Consider the following 16351-nt stretch of genomic DNA (forward strand, 5'->3'; position numbering starts at 1 on the left):
AACCCATAATTCTTATCTGTGTTTAGCCATGTGGCTTGGTACCTTTTCTCAGTATGGCATTCTCATCTTGCTTCCTCTGCGTCTGGCTGGTGACCCCTTGACTCTGCCCTCCCTCTTCCCAGCATTCTCAGTTTGGTTTTCCCACCTGACTTCCTGCCCAACTACCAGCCAATCAGTGTTCTATTAAACCAATTCGAGTGACAAATCTTTTCAGTGTACAAGGGGATTATTCCACGGCATAGGCTGCCTGGAGGCTGTCTCTTCCCTCACGTTCTCATTCACTCTAATTCAGTGCTGAAGTTTCTGGAGGCAGAGCAGGGTGTGTAGGGTGTGTGGGGATGTGAAGGGCTGCCCCCTTCCATTCCTCAGTCAGTGTAGAGTTGCAGAAAGCCTCACCACTCGCTCCTCAGCCAGAACCTTGGAGAACTTTAACCTCTGCTTCTACAAAATGGGCTGCAATTCTCTTAGGGACTTAAAGGTGACCAGGGACCTTGATCAGGAGCCTCACACAAGGGGCAGCTTTAGTGAGGGTGGGACCCTGGTCTCTAAGAGCATATTGGAGATCAGACCCCATGGTCTTCGTACCCTTATGGATGCTGACCTCACTTTACAGTTGTCACTGATCCAAGCACTTTCCCTGGGCCAGTGGCCCAAAGCAGCACCATTTAACCTGTGATGCTGTGGGTGGGAGCAGGGCTCAGCTGGGCTGTTCTTGGTGGCCCTACTAGGATTGATCCCTGCCATCCAAAACCCCAGGAAAGCCTTGGTCACATACCTGGGTGGTGCCAGCCACAGTGAGCCAGCCTGTGTTTTTGGCACAGTGTGGCAGTGACCCTTGTGGGGGTGGGGGTGCCCATGAGTCTCCTTGGTAGAATGGAAACTGCTCAGCTGTGAACTTGCTTTGTTCCTGGGCCTGGCCAGCATCTAGCCAGCTGGAATGAAGGTGTGGAGCAGGAGGAGGAGGGGCATGCAGCATGTTCAGTGCGAGGTCTGCACTGGAGTGGTCCTCTCTCCACTGTTCATCCTGAGGCATTTCCTGCTACTCTATCATCCGTTGATCTTTGATTCTTTCCATATTATTTATTGTTTGTTTGCTTATTGTGTATGTGTGTGCCTGCACACCATGGCTTGTGTGTAGAGGTTGGTGACAGTTTGGGGGACTTGGTTCTCTCCTCCCACCATAGAAGTTCTGGTTTTGAACTCAGTATCAGGCATGGCTACAAGTAACTTTACCCTCTGAGCTATCTCACCAGCCTCAGCCTTTTTTTTTTTTCCATAGTTTCTATATAGCTCAGGCTAGCCTTGAACTCACTATGTAGCTTAGGCTGGCTTCCAACTCCTGGTGATCCTGGCAAGCTCAGCAGCCCCCTGCTACAGCCTCCCCAGTACTGGGCTTCCAGATGTGGGTGGGCCACCACTCTTGGCATATTTATTTGTTTTCATAGTGCTGGGGATTGGACCTAGGGCCAGATCTAGGTGAGCTTACCACTGGGCAGTATCTCCAGCCTATTGTTTTTATTAATTATGATAAAATTCATATAATGTAAATTTCACTAGTTTTTGAGGAGTGCTGGACATTGAACCTGGAGATTCACACATACTGAGCTCATACTCTGCCACTGAGCACCTCCAGCCCATTTACTACTTTGTGTGTGTGTGTGTGTGTGTGTGTGTGTGTGTGTGTGTGTGTGTGTGTGTGCGCGTGTGCGCGCGCGCGCTCATGCATATGGAAGCCAGAGGCCAAACTCAAGTGTGCTTCCTCAGGGTACCACTCATTGTTTCTTGAGACAAGGTCTCTTGGTGACCCGGAACTTGCAGATTCGGGGCAGCCAGAGAGCCTCAGGGATCCACCTGTCTCCTTCCCTGGCACTGGGGCAACAAGCATACACCACTCCACTCATCTTTATTTCTTTCCAAGCTGATTTTTAAGTGTGTGTGTGTGTGTGTGTGTGTATGCATATGTGAGTGTGAGTGCAGGTACCTATAGAGGCCAGAAAAGCATTTTGAATCCCCTGGAATTGGAGTTATAGGCAGTTATGAGCTGCCCAGTGTGGGTGCTGGGAACCAAACTTGGATTCTCTGAAAGAGCAGTATGTACTCTTACTTAATCTTCCAGCCATCTCTTTAGCTCCTTTTTTTTTTCTTTTATTAAACATGAGTTCTGGGGGTCTATTTTATGTCTCTCTGCTCACAAGGCAAATACTTTATTGATGAGATATCTCTCCAGCCCCAGTTAACCACTTAAGAAAACATTTTTTTAGGATTTTTTTATTTTATGTCTATGGTACTCTATCTGCATGTACAACTGCATGCCAGAAGAGGGCATCAGATCCCCTTATAGATGGTTGAGCCACCATATGGTTGCTGAGAATTGAACTCAGGACCTCTGGAAGGGCAGTCAGTGCTCTTAACCCCTGAGCCATCTCTCCAGCCCCCAAGAAAACATTTTAAAAAATGTATATGTATGCCACGTGTGTGCAGCTGCCCAGAGTGGCCAGAAGAAGGTGTTGGACCCCACGGAGCTGGAGTTACAAGCGGTTGTGAGCTATCATGTCAGATGCAGATGCAGGGAACAGAATTTCTGAAAGAGCAGTCCACGCTCTTAACCGCTGAGCCATCTCTTTAGCCACTGTTGAGTGTGCAGTTCTGTGGCTCACAAGGTTTTAGTACCCTCACAGGGCTGTGCATCCATCACTGTTCATCTCCCGTACTGTCATTTTATTACATAGTTACGTGTGTTTATGGAGTGCAAGATGTTTTGCTATTTGCATATGTTGTAGGATAATTGGATGAAGCTAATGAACATATCCAAATTTTCCATCATGCAAGACACATCCCTCTACTTCTAACAGTAACTCTCGGCACCCCCTCTACTACCCTGCCCCTGTACAACCCCCAAGGGAAATGGTCACCACTGCAATCCCTTCCACTCATCTATCAGTTTGGCAGGCAAGCTGGGGGGGGGGGGAATCCCATGGGACCGCTGCATTCCTCTCTCAGGCTCCTGTGTTTCCAGAGGAAAAACCCAGCACCCAAAAGGCCCCAGACTAGGAGGGAGGAAGGAACGGAGAAGATTCCTTGCATTCCCAGGCTGCCTGGGCTGCAGACAAGTTGGAGAATGTGTGGGGAGGCTAGGCCCTTGGGACCCGTCCCCAAGGTCCCTCTCCCCCGAAGCTGTCTGGCTTCTGTCTGCCTGTTTTTACTAATGTTCGGCTACCCGTTCCAGGTCCTAAGGAGGCCAAGGGGAGTCAGATCATTGATGTCCAGTTCTGGGTGGACTGTTCAGAGCAGGGAGCCTTCTAGGCCTTCCTCAGGAGGAAAAAGCATCCCTGTGAGCACATACTCACCCATGTACACACTAGCACACCCTCCATCCTCCAGACCAGGTCTTTCCCCTGAACTCACGCACACATCTAAATTCCTGTTCCTGCCATAGGTGAGCAGGTCACATAACCATCTGGCTAGAGAGCGGAGTGCCCGCTGGCTGTGGTTCAGGGGTGTCACTGCCCATGGAGGATGGAGGGACCTCTTAGTTCTAAGCCATGGCCTTGAATGTACCTCCTCAATGTTAGTTGGTTTTTGAGGGACATGGCCCCATAGGCTGTACCCAATCCCATCACAAATGTAACCCCTGCACTGCTGGGGCCCATGCGTCTTCCTTAGGAAGGCCCCTTTCCCTGCTTAATGGCTGTCTTTCTCCTCCCTCCCTCCCCTCTTTCCTCCTGGGCTACCCTCCTGAAAGCTAGAGCTCAGCTTTGTGGTCTTCTGCCCTAGACCCTTCCACGTTTTCCCTGAGTGGAATACTGTGCAGTTCCTTTAGTTCAGTGGCCTCAATGCTGCCCCTGAAACCCAGACTCCTACAGGTCTCCCTGAAGCCCCTAGCCCCCTCACTGCTTTCCACTGTCTGTCTTTCCTTACCACACTGTCTTTGCTGGATTCCACCCACCCTCTCTTGAAGATCCCCCCCCCCACACCAGCTGCTGTATAAATCCCATTTCTGACTGTCCCAACCACACCCATGTGAGGACTGTGCTGGGCACATGGCTATACCTCTGATCATTGTCCATCACCTCCTTTTTTTTTTTTTTAAGACAGGGTTTCTCCTTGTAGTTTTTGGTGCCTGTCCTGGATCTTGATCTGTAGACCAGGCTGGCCTCTAACTCACAGAGATCTGCCTGGCTCTGCCTCCCAAGTGCTGGATTAAAGGTGTGTACCACCTCCGTCTGGCCTATCACCTCCTTTTAAAAGGAGAAACTTAGGCAGGAGAAGAACAGGGAATTTCTCTGCCTAAGTTGCGCTCCCAAGCCAATACTGTCCATCTTCCACATTATGCTCTTGAGAGAGGCGTAGATGTCTGTGTCCTTGTCACAGGCAAGGCCTGAGGGCTAAGACTCATGTGTTCCTATCGTTGACTCCTGGGCTTTGGCTACCTCCTCCCTGCCTGCCACTTTCTGGTGACACTGGGTTTTCACTGCCTTGGAGCCTGACCGATGGATGACTATTTGTCCACCTCAGAGCTTCTAAACAAGGGGCATGTGTGATTATCTCCAGGTCTGGACCAATTCCTTGGGATGTAAGGTGAGTGGACTCAAGGCACTGCCCAGCTGTTTCTCAAGCTGCCCGTTCATGCTGGCTCATCTCTATAAGATGGCCTCTTTGCTAATTTTGTGATTCTTAAAGTTTTCCAGGGTCCTCCCCTTTGTCTTTTGGAGGGCAAGAGGGAAGAAGACGTGCTAAGCATTTGGCGGGTTAATGGAAATGTTCTTCTGATTCTTTCTGACCGTGTGCGCGTAGCCTTTGTCTCAATAGTTTAGCTTTGCCAGTGGCTGCCAAGGCAAACAGTCCTTTTTAGCGGCATGTACTCCCCCCTTTGCTGAATATCACACATTCCTCTCCAGTGAGTGGGACATAAAAATAGACACTGGGCTCTGTTGTGGTCTTGCTGTTTTTAGAATGGACGTGGCCAGCTGAGCCCTGTTCCCCACATGGGCTGACGAATGGCCTACTCTGCTGACTGACCAGGTTGTAGAGAAGTCAGGAGCCCAGGGCATGAAGGGCTAGTGGGGTGCTGCCAGGAGCTGAGGAGATTCTGGCCTTCCTCTTCTGTTCCCATGTCTCCAGGATCACAGAGGACACTCAGTTGAGCCCTGACCCTTTCTACCTTCAGCCCATGCCATCACCATGACCCTTCCTGTTACCTTCTATGCAGCATCCTTCTGCAGGGCTGGCTCAGCAGTCTGGGCACTGAGAGAAGGCTGGCATGACCTCCTTCCCATGTCTGAAAAAGACAGACTGTTTGGAAAACCTTGTCCCTGACTTACATAGTCTTCCTGTTTTCCACCTTGGCCTGTGTGGGCTCCAGGTGGAGGTGGTCTGGTCTGGCCTCTAGAACCAGTGCATTCTCTGGAAAAGTCGGGTGAGCTACCATGCTGGCTCTTCTGTAATGAAAAAGGGACAATAATCCTTCATGTCACTTCTGGGAAAGGCTTCCATGCCAGGCATGTAGCACATGTCAGTCAACTAAAACTTCTGAACTATTCTTCCCGAGTCTGTGTGGTGTGAAGTCACTAAACTTCTGTCTCTGGGATTGAGGTACAGGTCCTGTAGTGTCCCTGGTGGCTTCCCAACAGGTGCTGGGCTCTCTCTTGCCTTGCTCTGGGCCCTGGGGATTTGGTACCTGTTTTCTCTAGGTGGGACCTATGGCAGACTGAACCTGGAATAGGAGAGCTGCACTGTGGGTGCTCCTCTGGGCACCCCCTCCCAGGGCTGAAGCTGTGATCCTCCCCATGGGTTCTCTCGTCCAGCCACTGCCCTGTTCCATAAGCTTTCACAGGGTCTAGGGGTCCTGGGCCTGCCCAAGCTCTGCCCTCTTCACCTCCAGTGAGCCTGGAATTATCGGGCTGTATCAGTAGCCATGAGAGACAGCTATAAGGAAGGCCAGTTCCCAGCAGGCCATGAGGGGAACACACAGAATGGGAACCTCAGGGTCACTGACCCATGAGGGATGGTAGTTCTGCAGTTTCACGTGGTCTTGTTGAGCCCACTCCTTGGTTCTTCAGCTGAGCCAACATAGACAGGGACAGGGAACAAGTTCTCCTCCTCGTCCAGCCACCAAGGAGTGTTTGGATATCTGGGTTCACAGTCCCTTCTTTCTCTTCTTATGGGGATAGTGAAAGATCCTTCACCAACAAGGAGGAGGAGGAGGTTGACTTGTGAGAGGAAACTAGTCACGCTTTACGTGCAAAGTTAAGGATCACGAAAACATAGGGAAAGGCAGGCAAATAGGTTAGGAGCTGCTGCCTCCTCTCCCTTCCCTCCTTCTCCTCTTCTTCCTCTTCTCCCCCCTCCACCCCGTCACCCCCTTTTCGTATTTGTTTTTTGGTACAGGGGGTTGCTGTGGCTTGTTGGCCTGGTAATTTCTTTTCTTTTTTTTCAAATTTAACTTTTTATTGATTCTTTGTGGATTTCACATCATGCATCTCAATCCCACTCATCTCCCCATCCCTTCCCATTGCCCTCTACCCTTGCAACCCCCACCCTGCCCCAGGATAAAACAAGATAAATTTTGAAAGAAAAGAAAAATCTCATTGTAGAAGCTGTAGTATAACACAGTGAGTCACACAGGCCTTTAGTCCATATATTGTTACTTGCAAGTGTTCATTGCAATGAGTTGTTGATCTGGTTTGAGATCTTTGGTTTTTGCTACATCATCAATACTGGACCCTCCCTGGGGCTCCTCTTGGATATCCTGTTGTTGCTCTGTGTCATGGAGATCCTGTAACTTTGGGTCTGCAGGAGCAGCCCCTGATAATTTCTGTATAGCCCAGATTGGCCTGGAACTCACAGCAACCCTCTTGTCTCAGCCTCCTGAGTGTTAGGATTGTAAGCAAGAACCACTATACCCTGGTTCTTTTTTCTTTTCCCTTCCCTTCCCTTCCCTTCCCTTCCCTTCCCTTCCCTTCCCTTCCCTTCCCTTCCCTTCCCTTCCCTTCCCTTCCCTTCCCTTCCCTTCCCTTCCCTTCCCTTCCCCTCCCCTCCCCTCCCCTCCCCTCCCCTCCCCCTCCCCTCCCCTCCCCTCCCCTCCCCTCCCCTCCCCTCCCCTCCCCTCCCCTCCCCTCCCCTCCCCTCCCCTCCCCTCCCCTCCCTTTCCCTCCCCTCCCTTCCCTTCCCTTCCCCTCCCTTTCCTTTTCCTTGCTGTGGGATGTCTTTCTCTAAGCTATGAATACATTTTATTACCATTGGTTAGTAAAGAAGCAGCTTTGGCCTATAGCAAGGCAGGATATAGCCAGGCGGGAAATCCAAGCAGAGATACAGGGAGAAGAGGGTGGAGTTGGGGAGACACCAGCAAGCCACCCAAGAAGCAAGATGTGAAAGTACTTGTAAGCCACTGGCTATGTGGCGATACATAGATTAATAGAAATTGGTTCATTTAAGATGTAAGAACTAACTAATAATAAGCCTGAGCCATAGGCCAAACAGTTTGTGATTAATATTAAGCTTCTGAGTGATTATTTTATAAGCTGCTGCGGGACCAAGCGGGACAGAGAAAAGGCTCTGGCTGCATTTCTTTTCTTTTTGCTTTTAGCTTTTTGAGACAGGGTCTCTCTATTATGTAGCTCTGCCTATCCTGGGACTCACTATGTAGACCAGGCTAGCCTCAAATTCCCAGAGATCCATCAGCCTTTGCCTCCCTAGTGCTGGGATAAAAGAGGTGTACCACCATGTTTTCTTGTGTTTGACTTCAAAGTCCCCAAAGCAGGTAGGCAGCTGTTCCTGGCAGCATGCCCCTTCTAAGTTGATGTCACTTCCCACTGGGAAGCTGCAGAGCATCTGGCTACCCCAGAGTTGATTCAAGCAGCTGTCCCTCCAGCAGTGACACGATTGTGGATTCCAAGCCTGGCTTCCCTCCTCAGCGTCTGACCACCCACATGTCAGGAGGTCTGGCTTTGCAATTCACAGTTTTCTAAGCAAAGACCCTACCAGAGAGGGGATCCCCACTCCCAACCCCTCAAAAAGCCTGGGCATGGCAAACTGGTTTTATGTGTCTTACTGTACAATTTCCAGATCAAAGTCAACCCCATCTCTGAGTCTTGGGCATTTCCAAGCTATTTTTAGCAGTTTGTGTACTTAAGGAAACCATCATGTCTGTCTGTACCAAGTGCCTTTGTGTCCTACTAGGGAAGTTGGAAACAGGCAGTGTTCAGAATGCTGGACCTGGAAATGATCCTGAGGGCAAGTGAGGTGGCACTGTAATCTCAGCACTCAGGAGGTAGAGGCAGGGGGATCACGAATTCAAGGGCACCCTCAGCAGCATAGAGTTTGAAGCTACCTTGGGCTTTGTGAGACTCTGTCTCAAAAAAAAAACTTTAAATGCTAAATAGATTGCCGGGCAGTGGTGGCACTTGCCTTTAATCCCAGCACTCGGGAGGCAGCAGCAGGCGGGTCTCTGAGTTTGAGGCCATTCTGGTCTATAGAGTGAGTTCCAGGACAGCCAGGGCTACACAGAGTAATTCTGTCTCGAAAAAAACAAACAAACAAAAAAGTTGAATAGATTAATGAATGGATACAGATGGGTCATGTGATGGACAGGACCCTGCCATTTCCATGACATTGTACTTTAGCCCCGCACCCAGGCCTTGGAGTCTCTTGATCTGAGCTGAAATCCCAGCTGCAGGGTCTCCTAGTAGACTAGTGACCCAGGGCATCCCCATCTTCTTCCTTTTTTCTTTATTTTTCCTTGAGGGGGTGCTAGTGGCAATATATAAAGGCCCAGGCTGGAACTTACAATCCTCCCTTGACCTGCTGAATTCTCCAGGGACCACATGCATATACCAGTATGGCCAGCCTGGAACTATACACCTACACATTGGATCCATGGTTCCTTGCAGAGCCGAAGTGTGGATGGCTGTTTCTTAGGGATGCTGCATTTCCTGGCTGTCTAGGCTCTTGGTTTGGACTTGTGTTCTTCATCTCTAGGCAAAAGACAGCTAGCTGCTGGCTTCACATTCAGAGAACATGTGGTATGCTGTCCTGAGCCTGAAGCTCATCTGGAAGAAGGGCTGTGTTCAGTTTTGTCCTAAGGTCCCTGCATATGGATAGGAACCCTGATAGTGTCTTATGATTTGCAAGACTGTATGAAAATTCATGGACATTCCAGGATACCACCTCTGCACAGTGCAGGTTCACTGAGCAAGACCTGTGCTAGGGTTTCCTAGCCTTCTGTCCCCCTGTTGGAGCCAACCATCTCTTAGCTTGCCATCTTGGGAGTTTCAAGGTCCTGATCTCCAATCCCTGCCCCTTCCTGCTTCACTGAGAGGCTAGACTAGTTGCTTCCAGACTGCGGGGGCCCTGCCATTCAAAACCTAAGTGTCTAGGGAACAGGAAGCCTGACTGATCATCTTCTCCCCACTCCGTCTCCCCTGTCCTTTCACAGGGTGTCAGTATCTGTGTTAATTTATGATTCTTTGCTTCCTTCCTCCCCCGCAAAAAAGAAAGGAAGAAAGAAAGGAAGGAAAACTGGCCCATTTACCAGGTGATGCCATGTGTGCCCCAGTGTTTTCTGAGTCAACACAGGTTGAAATGATCAACTCAGTTGGCCCAGAAATGACTCTGATCTGCAGCATGGCAGTGTGCATCTGAAACCACACATTTAAACCTTTGCCTTTTAATATTTGTTTCTGCAAGTCTGGAGAAATTAACCCTGAACAGGGCAGCTAATGTGCACAAAGATAGTCCCAGTGACCCGGATCGCAGGAGTGAGGGTCAGCAGGGGTAAACTTTTCAAGAAGAATGTTACCGTAGGTTGTGGGACAGCTACCGAGGGAAGTGTTCACAGCCACAGTGGCTGTGGGCTGGGAGGATGGCTGTCAGGAAATTGCTCTCCTTGCAAGTGTGAGAACCTGAGTGGAATTCCCTAGAACGCAGGAAAGAAACTGACATGGTGGCAGGCACCTGTTTTCCTAGCATTGAAGGCGTAGATCAGACTGATCCTTGCAGGCCAGCCAGCTTAGCCTCTAAGTGAGTTCCTGACCAGCGAGAGAGACTCTGTATCAAAGAACAAAGTGGACGACTGTTATATAACATTATTCTTGGGGAATTGTGAACAGATGTCTGCTCACCCCAGATAGGAAACCAACAGCAGACAGAGTCAGGACACCACCAAAGTCCAACTTGGTGATCTAGTGTGTTTTATTGGGGGTGATTTACAGGAGTACGGGTGGAGGGGGGGGGTCACTTACAAGTGCAGAAATGACTCAGACAGCTGCATTACCAAAAGCCCATCCCGACATAGGTGACAGCTCACCAAAGCTGGAACCCAGAAGCATGCTGCATAGCCCGCAGGCAGCTCAACGGATCGGAGAACGTTTCTTCCATGGAGCTCAGTTGGTCTCAGCCACTTGGGCTTTTTGGTTAGCATCTCTCAGCAGTCCTCCCTGCTTATATATGCTTGGGAGGGAAGAGCCTCGTGAATTTGATCGGATTCAGGGACTTCCTAAAGCTATTGAGTTGTTTACTTTCTGAGTCTCAAGAAGAGTCCTTCCAAGATGGAATTCTTTTATCTCAGGGGAATTTACTATACAACACTGGCACCCGAGGAACGTGCTTGAAGGAATCCTCTGGCCTCTACACATGTGCATACACCCATGCATATATGTGTACACACACACACAAGTTGTGAAGATCAAGAAAGAGTCGAATGATGCTCATAATGCATTGAAGAAGTGACATCCCACATTACAGACCTGGCAAGACCACAGCTGACATGTATGAAAATGTGGCACAAACAATACAGCTGTGGGGAGGGGGATGACTGATTTTTCTGAGCTTTACTTTCCCATCGTTCTATGATACCATTTGTTATTTCATTGTGACAAGAAAGTGGTGTAAGTGATGGGGAAGTGAAATTTGCAGGATTGATTTTTGAGATCGAGAATGATGAGTCTGTAGAGCGGGGATGATGTGGCCTGCAGTTAGCTCTCCTTTGAAGGAAGGCTCAGAATTCCTGGCAATGATTTCTGTCAGAACTGCTCAGTGGCAGTGTTTTAGAGATCACCATGGTTGACTAGATGTGGGTCAGGAAAGTGGTCAGTCTGTGCACAATGACGTGGGGTATGGACTGTGTTTGTATAGTTTCCCTCCTCTCTGAGGACTCTGATGTCCTGAGGAGCCCACACATCCTTCCTCACCTGCCTCCAACAACCCTTTAGGAAAAGTCAGAACTATGCTGGGCCCAGCCATGTGCTCGCATAGCCAACAGGGATCCTTGATCATTGCTATGATTCTGGTCTTAGAGCTGTTCAGGGGACACTGTGACAGGGCTTGGCCTCATAGCTCCTAATGTGTTTCAGGTAGATAGTAAGGACCTCTGTGAAAATCGTCACTTGGAACCAATGGACGGCTATCAGCTTATATATTGTTACAGTGTCTGCACATGTGTGAGGAAGAGTGTGTGTGAGCCGACTGTCTGTCCCAGGGGGTTCTAAGGCTTGTTCTCACTTGTCTCTTCTGTTTCCCCACAGAGTCAGATGGAGTTCAGCATCTCATCCTTATCCATCCAGGAGCCCGGCACAGCCACCATGACCAGTGATCCCAGGCCCCTGGCCAAGGCTCCTCAGGGCACACAGGCTGCCAAGCCTGCCCAAAGCAGCCGATCCTCTAGCCTGGATGCCCTGGGACCTTCGAGGAAAGAGGAGGAAGCATCCTTCTGGAAGATTAACGCTGAGCGCTCTCGGGAGGGGCCTGAGGCCGAGTTCCAGTCGCTGACACCCAGCCAGATCAAGTCCATGGAGAAGGGAGAAAAAGTCATGCCCTCTTGCTATCGTCAGGAGCCCACCACAAAAGACAGGGAGGTCAAGGCTGTGCCCCAAGAACAGCAAGCCCTCTCCAGTGTAAGCACAGAGCAGGAGGCACCCCAGCCTGTGCAAGCCCCTGCCAGATTGCTGCCCAAGGCCACCCCGATTAAGTCCCCAGAGAAGCCACCACCTCCTGCTGCCCAGCAGGATGAAGACGACGATGCTCTGTTCTCAGAGCCTGTACTTGCGCAGGTGGGTGATGGTGCTACGCCACATCAGAAGTGGGGGACACATTCTTTCACGGATATCCAAGGAGGGCGCACAGGATGGGACAGCCACCAGTGTCCCCGTGGTCTCCTTCCTGTCCACTGAGTTCAATTTCCGGAGCCCATGTTAAAACATATCTGGGCATGGTGCAATGCTTATAATCCCAACACTGGGGAGTTGGAGATAGGTGTATCCTTGGGCTTTGTGGCCCAATAACCTAGCCCACTTGGTGAGTTCCAGGCCAATGGTAGACCCTGTCCGTAAAAAGTGTATAACACCCAAACTTGTCTTTTGGCCTCCACACGCACGCACACACACACACACACACACACACACACACACACACACACACACACACGAGCGGGGGTGAGGATGGATTGTCTGTTCACTTTATAATGCTGTCAGAAGCAGGAGGATGCTAGTAGAGAACCAGGTCACTTTCCTCTGCTCTGTGCATGCTGGGGTTGGATGTGACAGGGCTTTGCACTGGATTTTGTGCAGCTTTTCGGTCCTGGCACTGAGGTAAATTGAGGTCACGGGCCCCTGAGGCAGAAGCAGCTGTTTTCACCCGGGTCGTTTTAAATGAAGTACCATAGATAGGTTGTGTGTGGCTGGAGTGGAGGTCCACGTCTCATTTCGTCACCTCTGTCCCTCTGCAGATCAGCTCAAGTAACACCCTCTTGAAGACGGGCTTTGATTTTCTGGACAACTGGTAAACGGTGCTACCCGGAAACACAGCCAAGAGCCCCAGCGTGGCCCACGTGGTGTTCAGAGGAGAAGGCATCTCTGCCTGTGTATTTTCCAGTTTTCTCTGCTCTTTTCTTAGTCTTTGGGGGAACTAGGAAATGTTGCCAGGTTTTCCTTTTTTTTTTTTTTTTTGTAAAACCAAATAGATAAATATGCTATTTTCAAGGATTTGATAACAAGTTTTACACTTGGGATTTTTAAAGACTAAGAATCCAGTAAGCCTTGTAAATAAAACTGTTCCCAGCTCCACCCCACTTCTCCCTCCAAGAAGGTTCCCTGACCGAGTCACAGAAGGTCTCAAAGGCGAGTCCCTCTTCTCTTTGCACCCTCCCCACCCTTTTCATGGGGGGGAGTGGGGGGAGCTGGATGGATATGGGCTGTTGGCTGTCGCTGTGGAAGAGTCATCCTGGTACCCTTCCTTTGCTGAAGCCACAGTTGGCATGATGTGTCCTTCCCCTCCCCCACTTCTCGGAAACAGATCGGTGGCAGGTGGCAGGTGTCCTGGTGACTTACTCAGAGCTTTGATGGTTTAAAAGCAACCCCCTGTTGGCAGGTGTTCTCTCAGCTTCTCACTGTTTTGTACATAGCTGCAGCAGCTTCCTTGGTTTTTGTAGGAGTTTTCTTCCGGAAGTTATTCTCACTGTCCTGCTAGTGTTCCAGTCCTGGTCGCTGTCCCAGTCAGGGTGGTAACAGCGGTGCTGGAGAACAGGGCTCTGCTGATTCACTGTGTTCGAACCTTCCAGTCTGAGACTGGCAGACTGGGCCATTCTTCACCTCGGTCTGGTCAAGCTGGATCATGAAGGCCTCTCCCCGGGGCCTGGCCACCTTCAAGTGCAAGAGGCCTTCCTGATGGTTCCAGAAACTTTCCCTTGCAGCCCTGAGAGCTCACGGCAGCAAGGCTGGGTGGGTGAGGAGCATGGGCCTCACCCAGACCCGCTGTTCTCTGTCCTCACTGCCGCCCTGCTGTGGCCCCCAGACCATATGCATTTGCCGGAGGTGCCAAGCAGATCTGTGAGCTCTGGGTGGTATGGTCTACCCTTCACCGTCACTCTGTTCTCGTCACCTGAAGCCTTAATCTCCATGAGCCCCCTCCTCCGAGCGCCTGGTTTCAGTACTGAAAGGTGTCACCTTCTTAATGCTTGTGTCGTAGGACTTTCTGAAATAGCTTCTAGAATATGCTGTTAGGCCCTGTTCACCAAGGTAAAGCACACATAACTGTCCCACCCTATCCTCTCTCCTAGGAAAACATGCCAAAGCTGTACTTAGCCAATATTGATGTGATAGCTGCCAATTCGCTTAGGTCCTGAACCTCCCTTGGTCCCTGAGGTCTGGGTTTGCCTTCCTTTAGCAACTTTTGACCCGTCATCTTTCCATACTGTTGTAGAGCAGGTGATGGGGAAGAGAAGAGAGGCTTCTGGCACAAGGAAGAAATAACTTCCGAGCCACCATTGGCACAGGCAAGCCATGATTGGCACCGCCCAGGCTGGCACTCACTCTTCAGCCTACCTTCCCACCCCATGGCGGTGGGTTGATTTCAAGCCTGTGCACACGTTTTCCTTCCCTGTAGGTCTATGGTCCATAGCATTAACAGAGCAGGAAGAAGGCTCGCCCTGCCCACCTGACCAGGGTGACCTGTCTGCTCTCTGCAGACATTTTCACTTTTCCCCCTTTCTCCTAATTCCCTTCTCATTTCTCCAGTGAAAACATGGAGAGGGGCTGAGTGTAGGCACCATGGTGTTTCTCAAGGAGACCTCCCAAAAGCAGGTGGGAGGTCACAGGTAGGGAGTCTAGGAGGGATCCTAAAGGACCCACCTGACCTGGGGATTGTTATTGCACCTGGGCAGGATCCACACCAAGCTGGCTTCTTGGTCTCCCCCAGGGACTATGTGACAGTGACCAGATTGACCAGTTACGTACCACCTCCCTCCATCATCATGATGAAGTACGTTCATTATTTTTCTTTAAAGCACTTCTTTGGCTGAAGCCTGTGTATGATTTAGACTCCACCACATGCCCAGGCTCAACACCTGGGAGACAGCTCCAGGGCTCTGTGTCTTGCTCTTGGTGGCTGTATTTGGCAAAAGTTCTCAGGAACCCAGGCTCTGCCTGTCTGGGTTGACCCTGAATCCCAGACCTTCCAGGCTTGGATGTGCTTCTGTTAGGAGCAGCGGAGTTGGCCTCCTGGCCAGGTGCACCCCTCATGCCGGGGCCAGGAGTGGCCTTCTGTTCTTCACAGTACCCTCTCCTTTGATACATATTTTCAAAATGGTAAATTCTTACTGACAACTTGTAACTTGGTCCTATTTTATACTACTACCCTTTAATAAAGCCGTTTTAAAAATGAGAGTTAGATCTGTTTCGTTTTTTGCCGTGTTCAGGAAGCTGATCAGGGTGGTGGGAGTTGAATGCCAAGATGTGTTTCCTAGGAAGATGTCATGAAATATCGACTCACCCTAGATAGGTCACTAATAGACCAAAGAGAAGATTCCATCCAGTTCTACTTAGTGAACCAGTGAGTTCGTTGGGTGACTTACCAAGTGGGCCCTCCAACCAGGAGGTCCCCTTCCTCAACTTGGTGGCTTATCTTGCAGCTCCACCGCTGAAAAGTTCCCAAGTCAACTTCTCCCTCCTATACATCCTAGGCCACCTCCAGGACCAAGTGCATCAGGAGGGCGTGGCAGCTGGAACCTCAGTTTGCCCCTTTGTCATGACCTCATATCTGGCTCCCACCATGTTCTAGTTTCCTGTGGGCATGGTCTTCTGTACCACAGCAACTCTGCTTTGGGACACCAATAGTCGTATCAGGCCTGGGTGATGGCTCCACTACAAAATGCAGTACAGAGTCACACCGGTGGGACGTAGCCCATCGGAGTCTACACCATCCCCTGTGCCGCTAGTGGAGGTGATGGCCCAGGTGCACCTGCCCCAGCAGACAGATGACTGTCCTGGAGATGTAACCAGAACGTTCGAGTTCATGGTGCTCATCACCACAAATGCCAGCGGGCAGAGGCAGGGATGAATCTTGAAGTTGAGTCTTATTCAGAGCGCCAGAGATCCAAGAACGCAATGCACCAACACTGTAAAAACTGCCCTCGATCTCACCTCCAGGCAGCAGGCTTTGTAAGGAGTGGGAGCAGAGGCCGTCGATTATTACAGTGTTTAGTTTCACCCCTGGTCAGGCGGTCAGCCACAGCCCTGAGGTTCATGTGCTGGAGCGCCTCTCATTGTGTCTCCTGCACTTGGTCCTACTTATTGTCTTTGTGCAGCTGGGTTTGCACACTTCCACAGCCGGTGAGTCTTGCTTTCCTCCCATGGCGACACTTGGGGTTGACTCAGAGCAAACACACATTAGCAGTGTGCACACACTGAGCTACTGACGATGTGGACATGCACATTCCCCCTTACCACATGAAGAATCCATGTACCTTTAATGTAGAAAGCCAAAGTGCCCCTGTCTGTCACTGTGACCTTCCAGAGGGGTCATAGGGCCCTCAGGTAACAAGAGCTACAGAAAGACTTGTAGCTTGAGTTTTCCTGCCTGGCCC

The 16351-nt window shown here is 50.4% G+C and overlaps 1 protein-coding gene across 1 annotated transcript in view; it reads left to right on the forward strand.

Moving 5' to 3' along the window:
- CUNH1orf198 (chromosome unknown C1orf198 homolog) overlaps positions 1 to 15150 on the forward strand; it is a 29867-nt gene extending 14717 nt beyond the window's left edge. Inside the window, exons 3-4 of the mRNA XM_052728218.1 lie at positions 11520 to 12044; positions 12719 to 15150. Of these exons, the coding sequence (XP_052584178.1) occupies positions 11520 to 12044; positions 12719 to 12775 (582 nt within the window). The 3' untranslated portion in view covers positions 12776 to 15150. The remainder of the gene's footprint in view (positions 1 to 11519; positions 12045 to 12718) is intronic.
- The last annotated feature ends 1201 nt before the right edge of the window (positions 15151 to 16351 follow it).

Source organism: Peromyscus californicus, unplaced genomic scaffold (assembly GCF_007827085.1).
Source record: "Peromyscus californicus insignis strain IS unplaced genomic scaffold, ASM782708v3 Scaffold_8__1_contigs__length_139910024, whole genome shotgun sequence".
NCBI lineage: Eukaryota > Metazoa > Chordata > Mammalia > Rodentia > Cricetidae > Peromyscus > Peromyscus californicus.